This window comes from Tiliqua scincoides, chromosome 6, assembly GCF_035046505.1.
Source record: "Tiliqua scincoides isolate rTilSci1 chromosome 6, rTilSci1.hap2, whole genome shotgun sequence".
Taxonomy (NCBI): Eukaryota; Metazoa; Chordata; class Lepidosauria; order Squamata; family Scincidae; genus Tiliqua; species Tiliqua scincoides.
Window position 1 is genome coordinate 66674818 of NC_089826.1, and position 18592 is coordinate 66693409.

Sequence of the window (18592 nt, forward strand, 5' to 3'; positions counted from 1 at the left end):
GCTTCTGCTTTCTAATATAACCAAAGCTCTTAAGGCAGTAATCCTATACACACATACTAGGGAATTTCTTATTCAATTCAATGGAACTTCTGAGTTAATATACCCAGGACATTGTGGATCGTGTGCTTATGGACTATCCACCTTCAGCATGTACTCTTTTGATGACAGCCACAGATTTAAACACACACACACACACACTGAACTGAACCAAACCAAACCAAACCAAACCGTACATTAAATGAAATAAAATGATCATGTTGAGTAAGAGTAATAACCTCTTGGGTATCTTTAAATTATATATCATTTATTGAAATATAAAGATCTTAATTTACATGTTTTTAAAAGACAAAAATAAGAACAGGGGCATTTGCATTACATTTTGTACCTATGGTCACTTATTCCAGCTTGTTCTTTTCACACATTTCACAAAACTACCATCTTGAGGACATCTATGCTCTTTTCTTTATCATTCTAAAATATAAATCTTGGACATTTAAAAGTGCAACAGTTAGCGTGCCTGTGGAGTATATCACAGTAAAAAAAAATTATAAACAAAGGCAGTGATACAGCTGATCATAAATGTTTTGGCAGTATTCTCAAAGTTGATATAAAAATACATATATACATATTGATGTATAACATCACCTTATCTTCTGTCCCTCATTATAATATAGGACTGTTTTGTACATTTGCAGACCACATTTTAAGGAATCGGGTCAGCCATTTGAAATGGGAAAGTCGTGTTTCACAGGTTAAGATTCGATTGTCATTTTACAACACAGAACAGAGAGAAGTTTGGCATTTCTGTCCTGCAGGCTTCTTAAAACTAAGCCACAACAAAGAAAGTACAAAGAACATTATCAAACACTCACGATGGTACTAAAACACAGATAGTTTTTCCTGGCTACTTGTGGAAGACTTAGTTCAACAGGTGTCTCCTGCATTAGTGTGTTGACTTTGTAAAGCTTTTTAATGTGCAGTCCATTGCAGCCTCAGGAGATATACATTTTTATAGGATTGTAAATCTACAAATTGTTTTGGTCCACACTTGGAGCTTGGCTCCAATCCAGCTATAGTTGCACCACCAAAAGATTGCGTGCATGACTTACACAAGAGAGTGGGTGGGAATGTACACCTTATGTGCATTGAACTGCAGGTGGGCCTGTATATCCCCACCAACAACAGGTGGATGCACATCTGATCTATGTGCACAAAGCACTAGCTACACATGTTCTGCTTTGCAAGATACAGGATAAAGACAACCACCAACAAGAGGAAACAAGACAAGAAGATTGTAGCTTATACTTTAGTGGCAAGTTAAAATGAAGGTTTCCAAACATGGAAAGACTGATCCATGTGTAGCAATGCATAAAGAACCACCCACCAAATGCACATGTGCAAATCAGTAAAGGCATTTGTGGTCTCAAACCATTGCACTGGTTTCATTTGTAATGAAAGGGACTTGATCTAGCAGAACAGACAGAAGACGTCCATGCTGGTTATCTACATGGCCTGGATTTACTCATTTTGCTTTGCCATTCTGCTTTGCCATTCAGAACCACGATGCTTTTTCTTTTTTTAAAAAACCACAGGTAACCCTATGGGCATAAACAAGCTGTAAGTAAGTACATAGTGAAGTCTCGTTGATTTGAAACAGAACCGGGAGAGTTCTGATACTTAACTGTAGCAAGATCCTATGCTATGTTTATGGGGACCAAGGAAAGCTCATCCACACTCATCACTGAAGTATGGTGTTTCATGTTAAGTTGTAGCTAATTATTCAGTATCAAATATTGGTGGTACAGCAGTGTGTCATTACTGGCCCAACCCAAAGTGCCAACAGTTTGCATTGCATTGTTTATTCCTATCAGGTGCTCATTAACAAATATGGCAAGTTCAGTAGCATCAATTCAGCTACTACAGAGCTTAGCACCAACACAGCACTGTCTTTAGCAGATGCTACATTCAGTTGTGTTCCTATTACCACATCAGTAATCGACAGAGCCATAGCTGCAATCATAGTTAAGCCTATGAATTTGTCACAGAAAACGTTGCCTTGCTCAGAGTGGTCACCCACTCCTGGCCCGTATGCAATTGCTACCATATATTATATTAACAGCACAATCATAGGCATTACTCAGAAGTAAGTCCCATTATGTTCAATGGAGCTTACTTTCAGGAAATATGTATTGGACTGCAGTCTAAATGATGCCTAGGGAACCACAGATTTAACATAAAACCCAGCAAGATTCCATGTTGGGCCACATTTATACGCTAGCACCTGATTTCAGTACCGGGTCTGAGTTTGCAAATGTGTAACACTGCCTCGGAACACATGCAGAGTTCATTTCCCACACCAGTGAGCAACTATAGCTCTGCACTTATTTAGGATGAAAGATCAGGGCTTATATGGCTAAGAGTATGGCTCTCAAGCAGGTTTAATGCATGGCATTTTTCCTTATTGGAATTAAGTGCTGAGCTTATAATAAAAAATTATGGAATCTCTTTTGGGGATCGTACTTTTCCAGACTCCACATTTCATGGCCTGATTCCAGCTTATGATTTCCACCTACTCTGTGACAAAATATCAGGCCAAAGCATAGAACAGTTTCCATATAGATGCAGTCTCACCAGATACATTAGAAATTCAGATTAAGAAAAGATAGAAAATCTTGTTTGAGAATGCCTATTGCTGCTCAGCCGCAATAAATACTGCTGAGTCACATTTCACAGTCACTTTGCCACTGAAACCACAGGGCAATGCAGTTGAGCCTCTGTTTTAAAAACATACAATGTAATGGGTGTATAGGCTTCTAGACACCATTGTTTTTTCTCCCAGTTCAATGCCCATTGCAGTGGATGTAAAACACTCCTGCTTGTTGACTTCCATAGGTAAACTTAACAAGGACAACAAGATCCAGTTACTATTCTGTTAAAATTCAACACAAAAACTAGAACATTTCTTGCAAAGTGGCTACATACTTAATTGGAAATCCTGGGCTCAGAAAGAAGCTTTTGCAGAAAGAGCTTTTGGTGCATCAAATCAATTTGTCACACGTAAACCCAAAACAACATTTCATATGCATACTGCACTTCTTGAATGATCCCAGCAGTCTTACTATTGATTGATTAGCCACACATCTACTGTACAATAACTTGAGAAACGTGGTTGCAAATGAAGGTTTAAAAATAACTTGAGATTTTTAAGAGTTCCACAGAATCATTCGCAAGCATAGAAATCCATTGTATTAGGGAAGCCGCTCCACTAAGGATGGACAATCACATTTGGATTCCTTAGAATACATTAGCTTTTCCTACTTACTAAACGTTTTAATTTACCAAAGCCATTAACGGCCAAATAGAACAGTGTTTCTTGTAAATGTTTAAATCCTAAAATGCTTTAGTTCATTAGTAACAATTTTAAGCACTGTGTTTTTAATGGACAAGGTAGTACGTACATAGTTATAAACTATACTTCATGATACTGAGAAAAGTAGTAGCAGGCAAACAGCTATTCCCTATGGTTACTCAAGAGTTGCTAGTTTTACTAAGCTATTGTACAAGATTTGAAAATTACTATCATTCCCTTTTATATTTGTGTTACGAAGAAAGGCAAAAATGTTACCCAGTACCCAGTTTCAAAAGTGGTTTCTTTTTGAGATGTATATCACCTCATGTGATAGTTCAACAGCAGCTTATAGTGAGATTGAAGGAAGAAAATAAGTAGAAGTCTTGAGTGGTCTTCTAAAAAAACAACAATGACGCATATTCCACACACATCACAAAATATTCTGGTAAGGACAGGTATCTACATAGTTACACTGGTGCTGTTTCACCGTAGTGGAAATGTTAACCATCTGAGTTGTGAATGCCCTTGAAACACAGACTGAACTGTCCATGGCCTTTTCCTTTAACCGCCTACCTATTAAAACTGCAAACGATACTGAGATATTACTGAAGTATTGCAAGGAGCAATGTTTAAGAGCTGGTTTCCAACTGTCTTCTTGTTTCAGGAACCAGGATGAGAACTCTGTGCCCCTTGTGGGACACCTCTTATTGCAAGTCTTTACTTGCTCTGCAATCCCTTAAAGTGGTTTTCTGTCGGGAGCCAGAGAAGTCCACGAGTCACATGTCGAGCTTCCCTTCTTCATTTCACACAGCTCAAAAAATGTCCACAATATCCCTTCAGAGTTACAGGAAGCTGTCCTCAACCAGTTCTGAGGAATCCATTCCAATATCATCAATAATGTCGATGTCATCGATAGTATCATCCTCTCGCTTGACAAACGTAGAACTGCTGGAACCAGTTTCAATGGCACTTTCTTCAGATGTCTGGGAACTGTGTAAGATGACCATAGAGGAAAATTAGGGAGTGCAAAATGGACAGTACACAAAAGCCTAAGGGCAACAGAAGTCCTGTTTAAGGATTCATCAAGCTGTTCTGACTCGCTCGCTCGCTCCTTCCCCCTCCCCATTTTAGAAATGAATCCCCTGATCTTCAGAGCTTACATATACTTTCTTCCATGTAATGCTTTAGCACTGTGGTTTTAAGCAAGAGTTTCTGCATTTGAGAAACTCTTTCCACATCAGCTTGCCTGCTGAGAACCCTCCCCCCCCCCCCATGTACAGGTTGCGCCTCATTATTCCCAAGTTCCCAGAACTCACCTGAATGGCAAAAATTGCACTATAGCAAATCAATTTAAAAAACAAAGTCCCTTTGCTCAGGTGATTTAAAAACAGCCTTGCTGACCTTTGTGATGTTAAGATGGAGTCATTAATAGGACAATTCAACAATCAGTCTCTCTCCAGGCACTTAGAAAGGATTTTCTTTCTTTCTTTCTTTCTTTCTTTCTTTCAGGGGGAAGGGAGGGGTTCACTTGGAGAGAGAATGAGTGATGGCTGCCCTCTCTCTAACTATTGTAAACTGTTTTCCTTTAATTTAAAGGGCCCTTCTCATCATGTTGATATAAAAATCTCTACAATAGTAAGAAAAGCATTTTAAAGGAGTGCATTTCCCCCCTTCTCCAGGGATCAGCACATTCCTTTTCATTTGCAGTGGCCATTCATGTTGAGTCAAATCTGTGTATAAAAAAATCAGTGTATAACAAGGTTGGACCTGTATTTGCCACAGAATCTTTGCATGCTGCAAAGGATTCTGGGGAGCATTCTAGATCGCACATTCAACACATGCAGAGTACCAACCGGGCCTACTGGACCTCACCAGGCCTTTGCACTGCTGTGGATTAAGAAGAATTCCTGCAGACTTCTGCAGTTGATCAGAAGTTTGGGGAAGCACAGGAGCAGTAAAGTCCTGTATTGTCTTCACCATTGGTTAGAATAATACAGTAGTCCAAGCTACCACCAGCGGGTTTTAAGCACCTTGTGACAATGACTGTGGTAAACAGCTGAATCTATAGTCAGGTACTAAAGTCACTAATCAGGATAAGTTAAAACAGTTTTCACAAATACTGTGTTTGGGTATGGTAGCATCCTTGGGTAACAGCATTCTATCTAGATCAGGAGTCTCCAAACTCTAACCCACAGTGTTACATAAAAAGCCCCTTGGGCATGGCACCGCAGTGACGTAGCCTTACCGTTTTGTGCTGCAGTCTGGTGTCGTTGTAGCCAATTGCTGCGGAAACTCATGTGCGGCAGCCTCTTCCACTGCTGATTGCCCCAGAAGGCTCTGAGCCTCAATTTCCCAGTAGAAGCAGCTAGCGGGCACAGTGGCGTCACTAGGATTTGTGTCACCTGATGCAGGAGGCCTGTGCATCACCCCATGTAGTGGGCGGGGCAACGCCCCAGGTGAGCATGGTGATGTACCATCACCCCACCCCCACCAGTTTTTTGGCTGTACCTTTTGTTGTAACATGGATATTTTAATGTGGCTTGTTTCATTGCATTCTGCGTGAAATTACGCATTGATTGATATATAACATGATGGTCTTATTCCTCCAAACTCTGATTTTAGTGATTTTGAAAACGTGTAGAGTCACACACACACACACACACACACACACACACACACACACACACCCGTGTCAACTTACTAGCACATTATTGCAGCAGTTCTCAAACTTTAAGCACTGGGACCCACTTTTTAGAATGACAATCTGTCCAGGACCCATTGGAAGTGATGTCATGGCCAGAAGTGACATCATCAAGCAAATTAAAATAAATTATAAATAATTAAAACAAAATAATTAAATAAGAGGGAGCCAGTCCTGTTCCACCAAGTGAATCTACTCTGAAATAAGTCCTATTGTGGTCAATGGGGCTTACTCTCAGGAAAGTGTGGGTAGGATTGCAGCCTGTTAGCCCAATCCTATGCATGTCTACTCTGAAGAAAGTCCCATAGTGGTCAATGGGGCTTACTCTGTAGCCTGCCTGCAATAACAAACCCCCAAAAAGAATCAGTGAGATTTCCAGCCCTCACCAGTGCTCAGCTTAGAGTTCTTCTATTTCAGGCATATCAAGATAAAGACCCTCCTGGCTTTGCAAGTGTAAAATAGAAAACTTCCCCTTACCAGCTCAAGCCTCTTTTTTGTCCTTTTTAGTGGGGGGGCAAGGGGGGGAAACGGGACTGCCTTCTGTTGCGCTCCAGCTCCATTGGATCAGGACCCTTCTGGTGTCCTCACATTCCCCTTTGCCTGGCCTGACCACCAGCCAAGGCACGTCTGCCTGCTCACGAGTAAACGCAACTATGAGGCTATAGGGCTCCATAGACTGGGAGGGAGGCAGATGGGAGGGAGGAACCTCCTTCTCGGGTGTTTTTGGGGACTGCATTCATTGGATGAGGACCATTCTGACGTCCTTGGAGGCTCCAAGTTGGAGCTTCTCAGCCTGCCTCAACTAAGGCAAGTCCACCTACGCGCGAGTAAATGCGGCCACGTGGCTTCGTTTCGAGCTCAGACTCGCAGCTGGGAGGGGGGAGCTTCTCCGGTGTTTTCTGGGGGCTGCGTTCATTGAATCAGGACCATTGTAGTGTCGTTGGATTCCTCTCAGCCTGCCCTTTCCAACGAACTATGGCAAGTATGCCTACCCACGAGTAAATGTGCGATACAGCTCATTTTCACTTTCCATAAGGCTCCATGCATTTTTTCCTTCCGGTTTTTTGACCATAACTTTTGAACAAAAGGAGCTATTGCAATTCTGTTTTTTGCACTGCACTCCGCTGGCCATTCTGCATCCAATTGTGTATGGCATGATGCGCTAGTTCCTAACCCTGCGAAGTTAGCGCATCCTACCCCCAGGGCGTGTCACCCTCCGGCGCGTCACTTGGTGCGGCCCGCACCCCCCAAACAACGCCAGTAAGCAGGCATGAGTTTCTACAGCAATTGGCTATGAAGATAGCAGGCTGCAGCGCAGAATGGTAAGGCTTCACTACCGCCGCACCGCACCTAAAAAACTTTTTTGTAACACCGGGGTCCTGCTTGCAGACCAGAGTTTGGAGGCCCCTGGTCTAGGTACAGTAAGCTTTATCATCCGTCTTTACCTATGCCTATTCCGTTTCCCGAGTTCGTCTTCTGACACAGGATCGATATCTGGCAGGGGAATTATGTAGCCACTGTCTGCACTGAGTCTTTGTTCATCGAATCCGCTCTCCCTGTCCTTCAGCTTATCTTCATTCTTATAAGTGACACCAATGTAGGTGTTGTCGCAGTCTGCTCTCATGCGTGTGACAGCAGGATGATCACTCTTCAAGAAGTCCAAGTGAATTCTCTCATAACTCTGAAAAAAAAAATTTATTTTTTGCAACAGCTGTTAGAGTAATTGTTCATGACCCTACCCTCTTCTCTACAACTTAATGCTTGGTGCTGCGGGCACTCTTCTCCTTTTGAAGAAAACTTCAGGAGTTCAAGATAATCAAAAAAGAACCTTTCCTCATTTCAGGTGGAAATGAAGGAGAACAGCTTTTAGGGATACCTGATCATTGACCCTATTTCATGTTTCAGACTACACGTGACCATGTCCTAGCTTCCAGGTCCCACAGACTCAGTGACTCTAGTTATAAATAAAGAGGCTCCTATTCTAGAGCCAGTATGTAGTACAGTGGCAGACCTGCCATTAAATCAAAGCAGCAAATGCCAGAGGTGTAGCTTGGACATTTGACACCTGAGGCCCATAAAATTTTGTCACCCCATTCGACATAATTAATTATTATATTATATATTTATTGTTAATTAATTCACATTTTTATACCACCCTCCTCTAAGCAGCTCAGGGTGGTGTACATGGTTCCTCCCCTTATTTTGTCCTCACAGCAACCCTGTGAGGTAGGTGAGACAGAGAATAATAGTCATGACATGAAATGAATAATAATAATGGCCAGAAAATAAATGCAGTGAATAATTCCCCACAAGCAATGGATGAAATTCTGCATAAAATGGTATATAACATGATGCCACAATTTCCAGAATTTTGGTCACTAGGAAGATTGTGGGGAGATCCAGGCTTGGAGGGGGGGGGGGGAGAGGAAGCATATCACTATCAGGACTCACCCAGCTTTGCAAGTCTAAAAACAAATAAAAATTCACCTTACAGCTGAAGTCTCGTTTTATTTTTATTTTTTTTTGGGGGGGGGGGGAAGGCTGCCTTCTGGAGCATTTGTTGAGCTCCACTTTCATCAGATCAAGACCATGCAGCTAGCCTTGCACTCCCTTGTGCCTAACTTGACCAAGAACCAAGGCACGTTTGCCTACTTGGGAGCAAATGTGATCGTGTGGCTTCCTTTCACTTTCCATAGGGCTCAATGCATTCCTCAGCTTGGAGGGAGGGACTTCCTCCTTGGGTGTTTTGGGGGGGCTGCTTTCATTGGACCGGAACCATTCTGGTGTCATTGGATTCCTCTCCACCTGCCCTTTCCAACAGACTAAGGCAAGTCCGCCTACCCACGAGTAAACACGCGATATGGCTCAGTTTCACTTTCCATAGGGCTCCATGCATTTTTTGGTTTCCAGATTTTTGGGCATAACGTTTGATGGAAAGGAGATATTTCACTCTGGTTTTTTGCATTGCATTCCTCTGAAAACTCCGCATCCAACGGTATATGGCATGATGGGGTTATACCTAACCTTTGCGATGTTAGCGATGTAGGGTCATTTGTGGTGTCACCCCCCTAAGGGTGGTACCTGGGGTGGACCGCCCCCACCCCTCGCTAGCTATGCCACTGGCAAATGACCCAGGTGTGGAGCCTCTAGGACTGTACGGAAGCCTCTCTGAGGCTCCCAACGCAGTCAGAAACTGTGCTTCTGGTTTGCCGGAAGTGGGGGGGGGGTGGATTTGTGCACAGAGGGGTGGTGGCATCCTGTGGGGGGTGGGTATCATCATGGATCTTTGCCCCAGGGCACAGGGCAGAGGATGTCCGCCACTGATATAGTGAGGACCACAGACAAAGCTAATATTATAATATAATGATTATGGTCCTAATCCCACCAGCTGCATTGATATAGCCATGCCCAAAAGGCACACACTGCATCCAGCAGTGTGGGAACGGGCAACACAAGAGCAAATGGGAGGTAAGCATGAACATTTATACTTATCTCATGTGAGCCCTGGAGCCACTTATGTGTCTCCTTAAACATATGCCACTATTCTTGGTGGTTTATGTCTGAGGAGAGTAAAGGAGTGTGAGCTTCAAAAGGAGGAGATAGAATCTGATGTGCACCACTGACACCTGATCCACTCCCCCTGCCTCCTCCTTACACCAGGTTCTTTCCCCTTCTCCACCCAGTTTTGCCTCTAGTCCTCCCCACCCATCTCCCACCCCCACTGCTGACTTCACAGGTTCTGGTGGGCAAAGCTGGGTCCAGTGGTGGAGCTACGGTGCTGCTGCCTCTTGTGGCCAAACTTGCAGAATAGCCCCTGATGGAGTGCTGCTCGCACCATTGACAGCCATTTTACTACTGCAAAAGTATCTTACACTGTTGTAATATGCTCTGCCCAGCAGCTGAATCCTCCATAGGACTGGGTTGTAAGATACTGAGCTGCTGATCAAGAAATCTCCAACTCAAACCTCTGCCATTAATTCCCTAGGGGCATAATCCTAACCAACTTTCCAGCACTGCAGCCCCAAGGTAAGGTAACAAACATGCTCTTTTCTTGAGGAGACCTCCTTGACCGCCTCCGCACTGCAGGATGCAGTGCACACCACACTGGCACTATTATGTCAATGCTGGAAAGTTGGTTAGGATTTGGGCCTAGGTTTCAAAAAGAAGCAAGCCACAACAAGGCTGGCAATACAAGGCCATTATAAGGCTTCTTTCCACAGGAACAAACCTTTTTGTATTCTCCGGGCAACAGGTTTTCCACTATTTCACTCAAGTGATAAAAGGAAGGTCTTTTCTCAGGTTCACTGTTCCAGCATTTCACCATAATGTCATACCTGTGAATGGACGGGAAGAAATATTGTAATCATCTGAGACTTGGGCATTTGAAAAGCAAATAGACAACAAAGTTCAAGGTGAAAATAGACATAATTGAAACAGAGCACAAACAGCATATCCCTCAGTTCTTGGGGTAAGACCAGCTTCACAACTGAAATGACAGGTGTGCATGATGAAGGTATGCACACCAAGTTAAGCTGTCTACCCTTGCCATACTTCAGGTAGACTGTCTGCCCTTTTTTTTTTCCTTTTTAAAGGATGATTCACTCTTTCTAAAAATTGCTTCCTGATCAATTATGCATTTATCTGTTCATGTGTCACATTAATTTAGAAGGGAGGTTTATAGAAGGGTTGTTTTTTTAAAAAAATTGTTTTTATTTTAAGTGCTAAATTTCTCCAGGACTCTGGGAAGCACAGTTTGATGATATCATGGGGGGACAAGCCAATCAGCATCATCATCAGTCAGAAGCTGGCTTCTGCTGCAAACTGCAGAGCCATTTTGCCTTTTCCAGTGTTCAGCTCAGAAGTGGAATAGATACATCTGAACAGAATTCATTGGAGACGCTTCCAAATCAGACCCATATTATAATAAATGTATGATGTCTCTATCTTCCTTGTGTCAATGAGAAGCACAGATGGAGTTGGAGAGTGAGATGAAGAGAATACATACACCTCGCTGGTAGCGTGGTCAGGTTTTGCCATTCGATAGCCACTCTTAATTTTATTATAGAATGTAGAATCCACCATCATGCCAGGGTATGGAGTGCCACCTGAAAGTCAAGAATAATAAGATTCATACAACATTCAGATAAGAACATAAGAAGAGTTCTAATGGATCTCTCCAAAAGTTCATTCCTGTTTCCCCACAGTGGCCCACCAGATGCCTCAGGCAGCACACTAGACAACAAAAACCCTGTATCCTAGTGCCTTCCTTTCTACTTCTGAAGTCAGGAGATTGCACATACCCATCATGGCTTGTAACCTGTGGTGGACTTTTCCTCCAGAAATTTGTATAATCCCCCTTTAAAGGCATCCAGGCCAGATTCCATCACCACACCCATAACAACTAATTTTTTTAATAGAAACCTGAAAAAGTTTGTGACAGTATGAGCTGGCATGGGGACAGCTGTGCTGGCTCAAATTACAGTTAGGATTGTACTGTTCTTCTGTATACCAAAATAATGAGGGTACCTACCTAGAGAAAATATTTCCCACAGCAGAATTCCATATGACCAGACATCACTTAAGGTTGTATATAGGTTGTCGAAAATGCTTTCGGGTGCCATCCATTTCACTGGAAGGAAGGTCTGTAGGAATGCAAGAAGACCACAAGAATGAGTCACAAAAGCAATGAAAGTTTTTTGTTGCATGTGTTCACCAGTATATTTTTAAATTTGATTTGTACACCATCTCAAAGATGGGGTGGGAAACAATCCTTGTTAATACCTGTCATGGTCGTTAAACATCAACGTATGTATCACACTATCCCTAGCTACGGAAAGACAACTGACATTTTACAGAGGTCAGCAATATCAACTAAATAGTTGAAACCATTTTTCCCATTTTATGTTTGCTCAAGTGGAAGCCAATAGAAACATAGTCATTGACTTCTGCTGCGTGAGATTCAGACATTACTGTTGATTTTGCATGAAAGCTGATTTAGGAATAACTGATTTGATAAATGATTTTGCAAGTATTGAAAAACAGCCCTGTTACTTTGAGAAAAAGATTGTATGAACTGGACCAGTAATTTAATTAAGGTATATCATCAATGTATATTTCTTGCTATACCACACTAAATTCAGTTATAGAGCAGTTGTATGCATATTTACTTGGAAGTAAGCCTCACTGTATTCAGTTGGGGCTCACCCCAGGAGTGTGTGTTTAGAATTATGTGCAGTGTTACCCATTCTAATTGCTGTTCAGTGGCCACATCACACATGACTATGATTTCTCAGAGTATGAGTAGCAAAATACAAGTTCCTTGTAATATGTGAAGGGAAGAAGGCATGAGTGTTTTTCATGTTGAGTATTTTTGGCATAAAAAGGATGGAGAGATTAAACAGAATCTTGAGAAATGATGAGCTAATAAAAAGAAAATATATTTTTCATCGAAATGTCAGTTTCATCTAGTAACTGTCTAAGAGTCAAACTGTTATATGTAACATGTTTTGGCTGCTTCTTCCCCCCACCCCCCCATATGGCATGGGGCACAGCAAAACCATGGTGGAGAAGCAGAGGGGTTTTTAAATTTTGCCCTCATGGTGGTTCTAGTCAGGGTCGGTCTCTCTCTCTCTCTCTCTCTCTCTCACACACACACACACACACACAGAGCCATTACCAGAAGGAATAAAAGACTCCATTAGGTCTGGGAGCTTTTTTCCTTTCTGGAAACAGCACACAACAGGAGCTTGTGCCTGGTGGGGCAAAACTTTAAAACCCTCTTACCTCTCCCCACCATCATGAATTTGCAATACCTCTTCATACTATTTTCATACCATTTTAACAACCAAAAAAGAAGCAGCCAAAACATACCTTATACACAATGCAAGAACATTGAACAATGCTTGCATCTACAGGTGTTTTTTTTTCCCCTCCTATTCTGTCAAATGTAAGCAGATGTAAAAATACATACACTGCCTTTGGAAACATAGTTGGAATCATGCATGATGTCTCTAGCCAGACCGAAGTCACAGATCTTCACAATTTTTCCTTGAGCCAGGAGAACATTACGTGCTGCCAAATCACGGTGCACACACTGTGGAGTACATAAATTGCATTATTCATCATCATCATCCATCAATCAACTGCAAAAAGCAGTGTTACTGGGAACAGCTTACATTTTGCAATGGTATTTATAATATCAAAAAAGGACAAAAACTAGGCATCCCAGGTCCTTGGGAAGGACTCAATGCCTGGATAAAACCAGTCAATAACACCTACCTGGCTGTACAAAAATCTAATAATAATAATAATAATAATAATAATAATAATAATAATAATAATAATAATGCCATCAATGGGCATGGTACTTAATCGACATGAAAAAGTGGAAAAGACTGGTCCTTGTCCTCATACGCTCACAATCTAAATGTTGGCAGTGGAAGAGACATCAGAGGAAAAGGGAAGCCAAGAATACATCAGGATGTTCAAACCTGAAGGAGCAGGTATTTACTTCTGATGTTCACTTGTATTTGAGAGAGGTAAAAGATGTTTGCTTACTTAAGAAAACAAGGAATATAACTCTCATTTGTCACAGGTGTGAGGAATGTAGGCCTCTCTGAACTAGCATACATTTGGAAAGGAAATTTGCACTGGACTGGATGCACTCTGGCATGTATTTTTGCACTCCTCAGTCTTCATTCTCCTGACCACACTGATCTGGGATTGTTTCAATTCTTATCCAGAAATGATACTGCCACATCAAGGCATGCTATGCCAAACTGCTGTACCTCTAGACCCAAGCCTCCATTAGTTCTCTTCTCTGCCTTCTTTTTCTCCTGCTGTGGGAGTAAAGCAGGACTCCTGTTGGTCACAAAGACAGGCAAGAGTACAGAAAAACTAGAGGCCATGTTGCAGTTGCAACTCCTGGCATGCCATCTCCTTCCATTTAAAGGTGCAGCAATACCTTGACTTTCATCACTTTGCTCTTCCAGCAGTTTTCAATTATAACCACATCTCAAATTTCATCCACGTGCTTCCCTAACATAAGAACAGCCCCACTGGATCAGGCCATAGGCCTATCTAGTCCAGCTTCCTGTATCTCACAGCGGCCCACCAAATGCCCCAGGGAGCACACCAGATAACAAGAGACATCCTGGTGCCCTCCCTTGCATCTGGCATTGCATTTGGTATTTGTGCATGTTTTGGTATTCTTCCCCCAATGTGCATGTTCCCTCTTTTGTCTGATTTCATCCAACCTTCCACATTGTTTGTCGATGTTCTTATGTTTCTTTTATTTCTGTTTATTTAGGTTTAACATGCATTCGCATGTATTATATAGATAGGGCACAATCCTAACCAGGTCTACTCAGAAGTAAGTCCTATTTTGTTCAATAGGGCTTACTCTCAGGAAAGTGTGGTCAGCATTGCAGTATAGGGCCCAATCCTATCCAACTTTCCAACACCAGTGCAACTTCTATGCAGCCTTGAGGTAAGACAAAAGAAGCCTTGAAGAAACCTCTGTGACTGCCTCCCCACCACAGGAGGCATTGGCATGGCTGCACCGGCACTGGAAAATTGGATAGGATTGGGCCCTTAGTACTTTAGGTTTTTCACTGGCCAAAATAAATTTGCAAGCTAAATAAGGCTATACTTTCACATTCATCCATTTTTGACTTTTGTCCATGCTCTGATCCCTAACCAGATGAAACCTGAAGGTATTGCTGAACAGACAATGTTTTCAGGCTAGAACCCTATTGGGACACTGTCATTTACTTTTTGTTATTAAGATTTTAATAACATAAATTTAATAAAAACTTAAGAAATAACTTTATATGTTACTATTTCTACTAGATGCAAACTGAATAAATAAATTTCCTTTTGGTTTGCATCTCAAATTAGCTACATGATCCTTGTTGACTACCTTTTTAAATTCAAACAAACAATTAGAAAGACAATTAAGCTAGACAATCCCTCTATTTTTTTTTCCTCTTGGACACTCACACTTTTAGAAGCTAAGAACTCCATTCCCCGTGCAACTTGGTAAGTAAAGCTCAGGAGGTCCAACAAACTGAGGCCTTCAGTATTATCATCAGAAAGGAGGTTCTTAACATCTGTTTCTGTTGAGAGGAGGAAAATGAAAACATCTGAGATATGAAAGTACCTTGAAGACACCAAACCAACCATCAGTGGCGTAGCTAAGGAGGTGAAGGGGGTAGCAGTTGCACCGGGCATCAAGCTTTTGGGGGGCAACAAGCTGAGCTTGAGACTAGTGACCAAAAGTGTGAAAATCTTGGTATGTATGAACAATACCATCACGTTTTACATCATTGGAAAGGTAATTTAATACTGAATGCAGTGCAACAAACTGCACTGGAATATCTTTATTCTATCAAAAGTTATGGCTAAATAACCAGAAAATGAAAACACAACTGCCTTGTGGAACAAAAAGTGAATTTGCTTAACTTAACTGACCTATGAGACCGATTGTTCTGAGTGCCAATGAGATGTTATGATACAGCATGGAACCAATAACTTTTTATTTATTTAATTAATTAAATTTGATTTTTGTCATGCGGGGGGGGGCTGCAAAATCTTTGACCTCAAGTAGCAGATATATGCCTTAGCTATGTCACTGACTGCGGGGGAGGCAAGTGGGTGGTGAGCTGCTGGGGGGAGGAAGTGGGTTCCTCCCAATTTTCACTTTTTAAAAAGCCCAGGCGTGATGTCACTTCCAGTTGTGACATCACTTCCGGGGCAACATTTTCAACTTGGCACCAGGCTACACGATCATTAGCTACGCCACTGCCAACCATCATTCCCAGTCAATAACTGTTTTGAAGTGTGCTGGGATCAGATGTACTGCCTTGACCAGGGATGTCAAATGCATTTCATACAGCAGGCCGAATAGCATTCTTGGTACTTGCTGAGTGCTGGAAATGATGTCATTAAGCAGGAACTGACATTATTAAGCAGGTCATGACCAGAAATAAACACTTTTTTCCTTAGGAACTCATTAGCTCCAAATGACAGAAGTGAAAATACACAAATATATTTTCAAGATATGGGACAGCCCAATTACCATGCTTGCTGCACTTTCAGCAGTGACACCACAGTACAGCTTAGCAGTTGATGATGGTGCTGGGAGTGTTTGAGGGCTGGATAAAGAGCCAGCCCACGGGTTTCATGTTTGACACCCCTGGCCTTGATTTTCAGACTTATCAATAGATGACTTTTTTGGCTAGGAATATTGAGAAGGTGTGCAGATCCAGTTGCCTGCTTGATTGCAAAACTACTTTATCTGAGAGGGAGTTTTAACTCAAACTGCACTGCAAATAAAATAATGCTGTCTTTTCCTGCACAGTTCCTGTTGCTGTTGTTTTCCTGCATAAACCAACAGTCAGATCTGTCTGCTCTCCATAACAGAGTGGACAGCTTTAAAATAGCATGTCCCTGCAAAAAAAAAAAAAAATCTTCAAGATAAATGACGCCCTTGTAGCTTTCCATCAATCAGTGATAGACAGTGCCTTTTAATTTTTTAATCCAAATAGTAAATACAGGTTTTGTTTCTCTTTTGATTATAGAGATTTTTTCAAGAAATTGCAGGATTAAAGTGGTGCCACCTACACATTATAAAGCTTGTTTTTACTTTAGTCCAGCTGTGGTTTAAACCCAAAGCCATGATTTAGAAATGGCACAGTCTCATCAACCTTTTTTTATATACACTAGATCAATTTTTGTCCCTTTTAGCTTTGCTGAACAGTCAAGTTCCCTGGTAAGTATTCATTGGGGGGCATCCAATACCATCAAAGAACGAATGATTCTATGGTAGAGTTCTTACTTTGTTCGGGAAAATGGCAAAGAGATTAAAACCTAGTTATTCACTGACTCTGCTGACTCAGGGAAACAACATCATGGACCATCTTTGGAAAAGAGTCAGGTTCTGGGAGTAAGAACCAGGAGTGACCAAGCCTGTTTTGGAAGTCACAGATCAGATTTCTAAGTAAAGGAACAATGAGAGGGATGAGTTAGGCAAACTATCCTTCAGTAACCCTTAATTTAGTGCTCTATAAATCACTTGGGAGTGTTCTGGGGGAAGGGGGGCTGTTGGCCACTGGATCTCAAAAACAGTACCATCAATGGCTCAGCATTCTGCTAAATACACAGAAGTAACAATTACAAAAACATCAGTGCCATGCTGGACACTGGCTCTTGCTATGTATAACAGTGATCAGTGTCATATCCTTGACTCCCCTATATACATGCTGCCCCACTGTCATGTGCTATGAAGAAGGGGAAAAGATAGGTATGGGAAGAGCTGCTGTGAATCACTCCATCATTATGATTTAGGGACTTATTTACTGGTGCTATCTTCACAGAGACATGGAATCGATAGTATTATGGATGGTTCCTCTACTTGTTGCATAGAAAGGAAGTTTCCACTCATTGCAAATTCTGCTATCACTGCACATTGTAATAAGAAAAAGCTGTACCTGATAAGATTCTGTCTCCTATTCTACTTTTAAAAGAACAAAAGCATTCTCAGAGTCTGGAGTTAGCAACCCTCCCCCTACAGATATTTCCACTGAGTTGTTTCAGTATTGCATTTAATACAATTTTAAATTCCTGTGCCTGGAAAGTTCACCAAAATCCATTCTTAACGTGTTACTAAATGTATATTCTCCAACAGTAGATGCCAGTATAAATTATCCAGTCTAAAGTTCTTTAATACTAGGTGGAGACTTGCCTGGGGGCAGGCTAATGAAGGCCAATCCTCACAATCACTTTGGGATTTTTAGTTTGAAGTATAATCTACCTGTATTTTGCCTCTGGTGAAGTGGCTGTTATTCTCAGGGTCCAATCCTATTCAACTTTCTAGCAGCAGTGAAGCTGTGCCAACAGGGCATACAGTGTATCTTGCATGGGAGGGGCAGGCACTGTGGTCATCCCAAGGTAAGGGAACATTTGTTCCCTTAGTTCAGGGCTGCATTGTGGCTGCAACAGTGTTGGAAAGTTGGATAGGACTGGGCCCCTAGTCTGCGGATGAGAACACTATTGTGAACATTCAAAAAATTGGATATGTTATAGCATATAGGACTCAAGCCCATACCAGATGCATTATTTCAAAGTGACATGGCCACAACCAAAATATATGCAAAAATTGTTCCATGCAGTAACAAACACATAGGTGCCCCCCCCCCCATGGGCAAAATGTCCATTTCTACTTTCCACTTGAAAGTAGTTGAGCAGACAGCTAAACTGCAGGGGATATGTCAACTATAGTCCAAATCATTTTAATGTAGGTAGAGAAGAAAACAGAAAACCAAAACATTGCTTCTGTAATGAACTGTAGCATAAAATAACCAAGCAGTGAGGAGGCTAGGGCTAAACTCGGTGTAATGCAGGTGATCCATGATCAGGTTTTCAACTTCAAAACTTAAAAAGCAGCCCTGAAAGACAATGGAATAAAAAGAGACCATGATACTGGAGTAATGGCCTATTTTTCCCTTTACCAGCTTCAGGGATTGATTTCAATGGGAAAATAG

At 41.7% G+C, this 18592-nt stretch overlaps 1 protein-coding gene across 2 annotated transcripts in view; it reads right to left on the minus strand.

Moving 5' to 3' along the window:
- Positions 1-340: 340 nt before the first annotated feature.
- Positions 341-18592, minus strand: part of PDGFRA (platelet derived growth factor receptor alpha) — a 49226-nt gene continuing 30974 nt past the window's right edge. Inside the window, exons 16-22 of one of the 2 annotated variants that reach the window (XM_066631644.1) lie at positions 15051-15160; positions 13021-13143; positions 11581-11692; positions 11056-11155; positions 10279-10384; positions 7496-7731; positions 341-4339 (exon numbers count right to left, since the gene is read on the minus strand). In XM_066631644.1, the coding sequence (XP_066487741.1) occupies positions 4192-4339; positions 7496-7731; positions 10279-10384; positions 11056-11155; positions 11581-11692; positions 13021-13143; positions 15051-15160 (935 nt within the window). In that variant the 3' untranslated portion in view covers positions 341-4191. Of the gene's footprint in view, positions 4340-7495; positions 7732-10278; positions 10385-11055; positions 11156-11580; positions 11693-13020; positions 13144-15050; positions 15167-18592 lie in introns of both variants that reach the window. The other variant, XM_066631642.1, reaches the window with a different exon arrangement.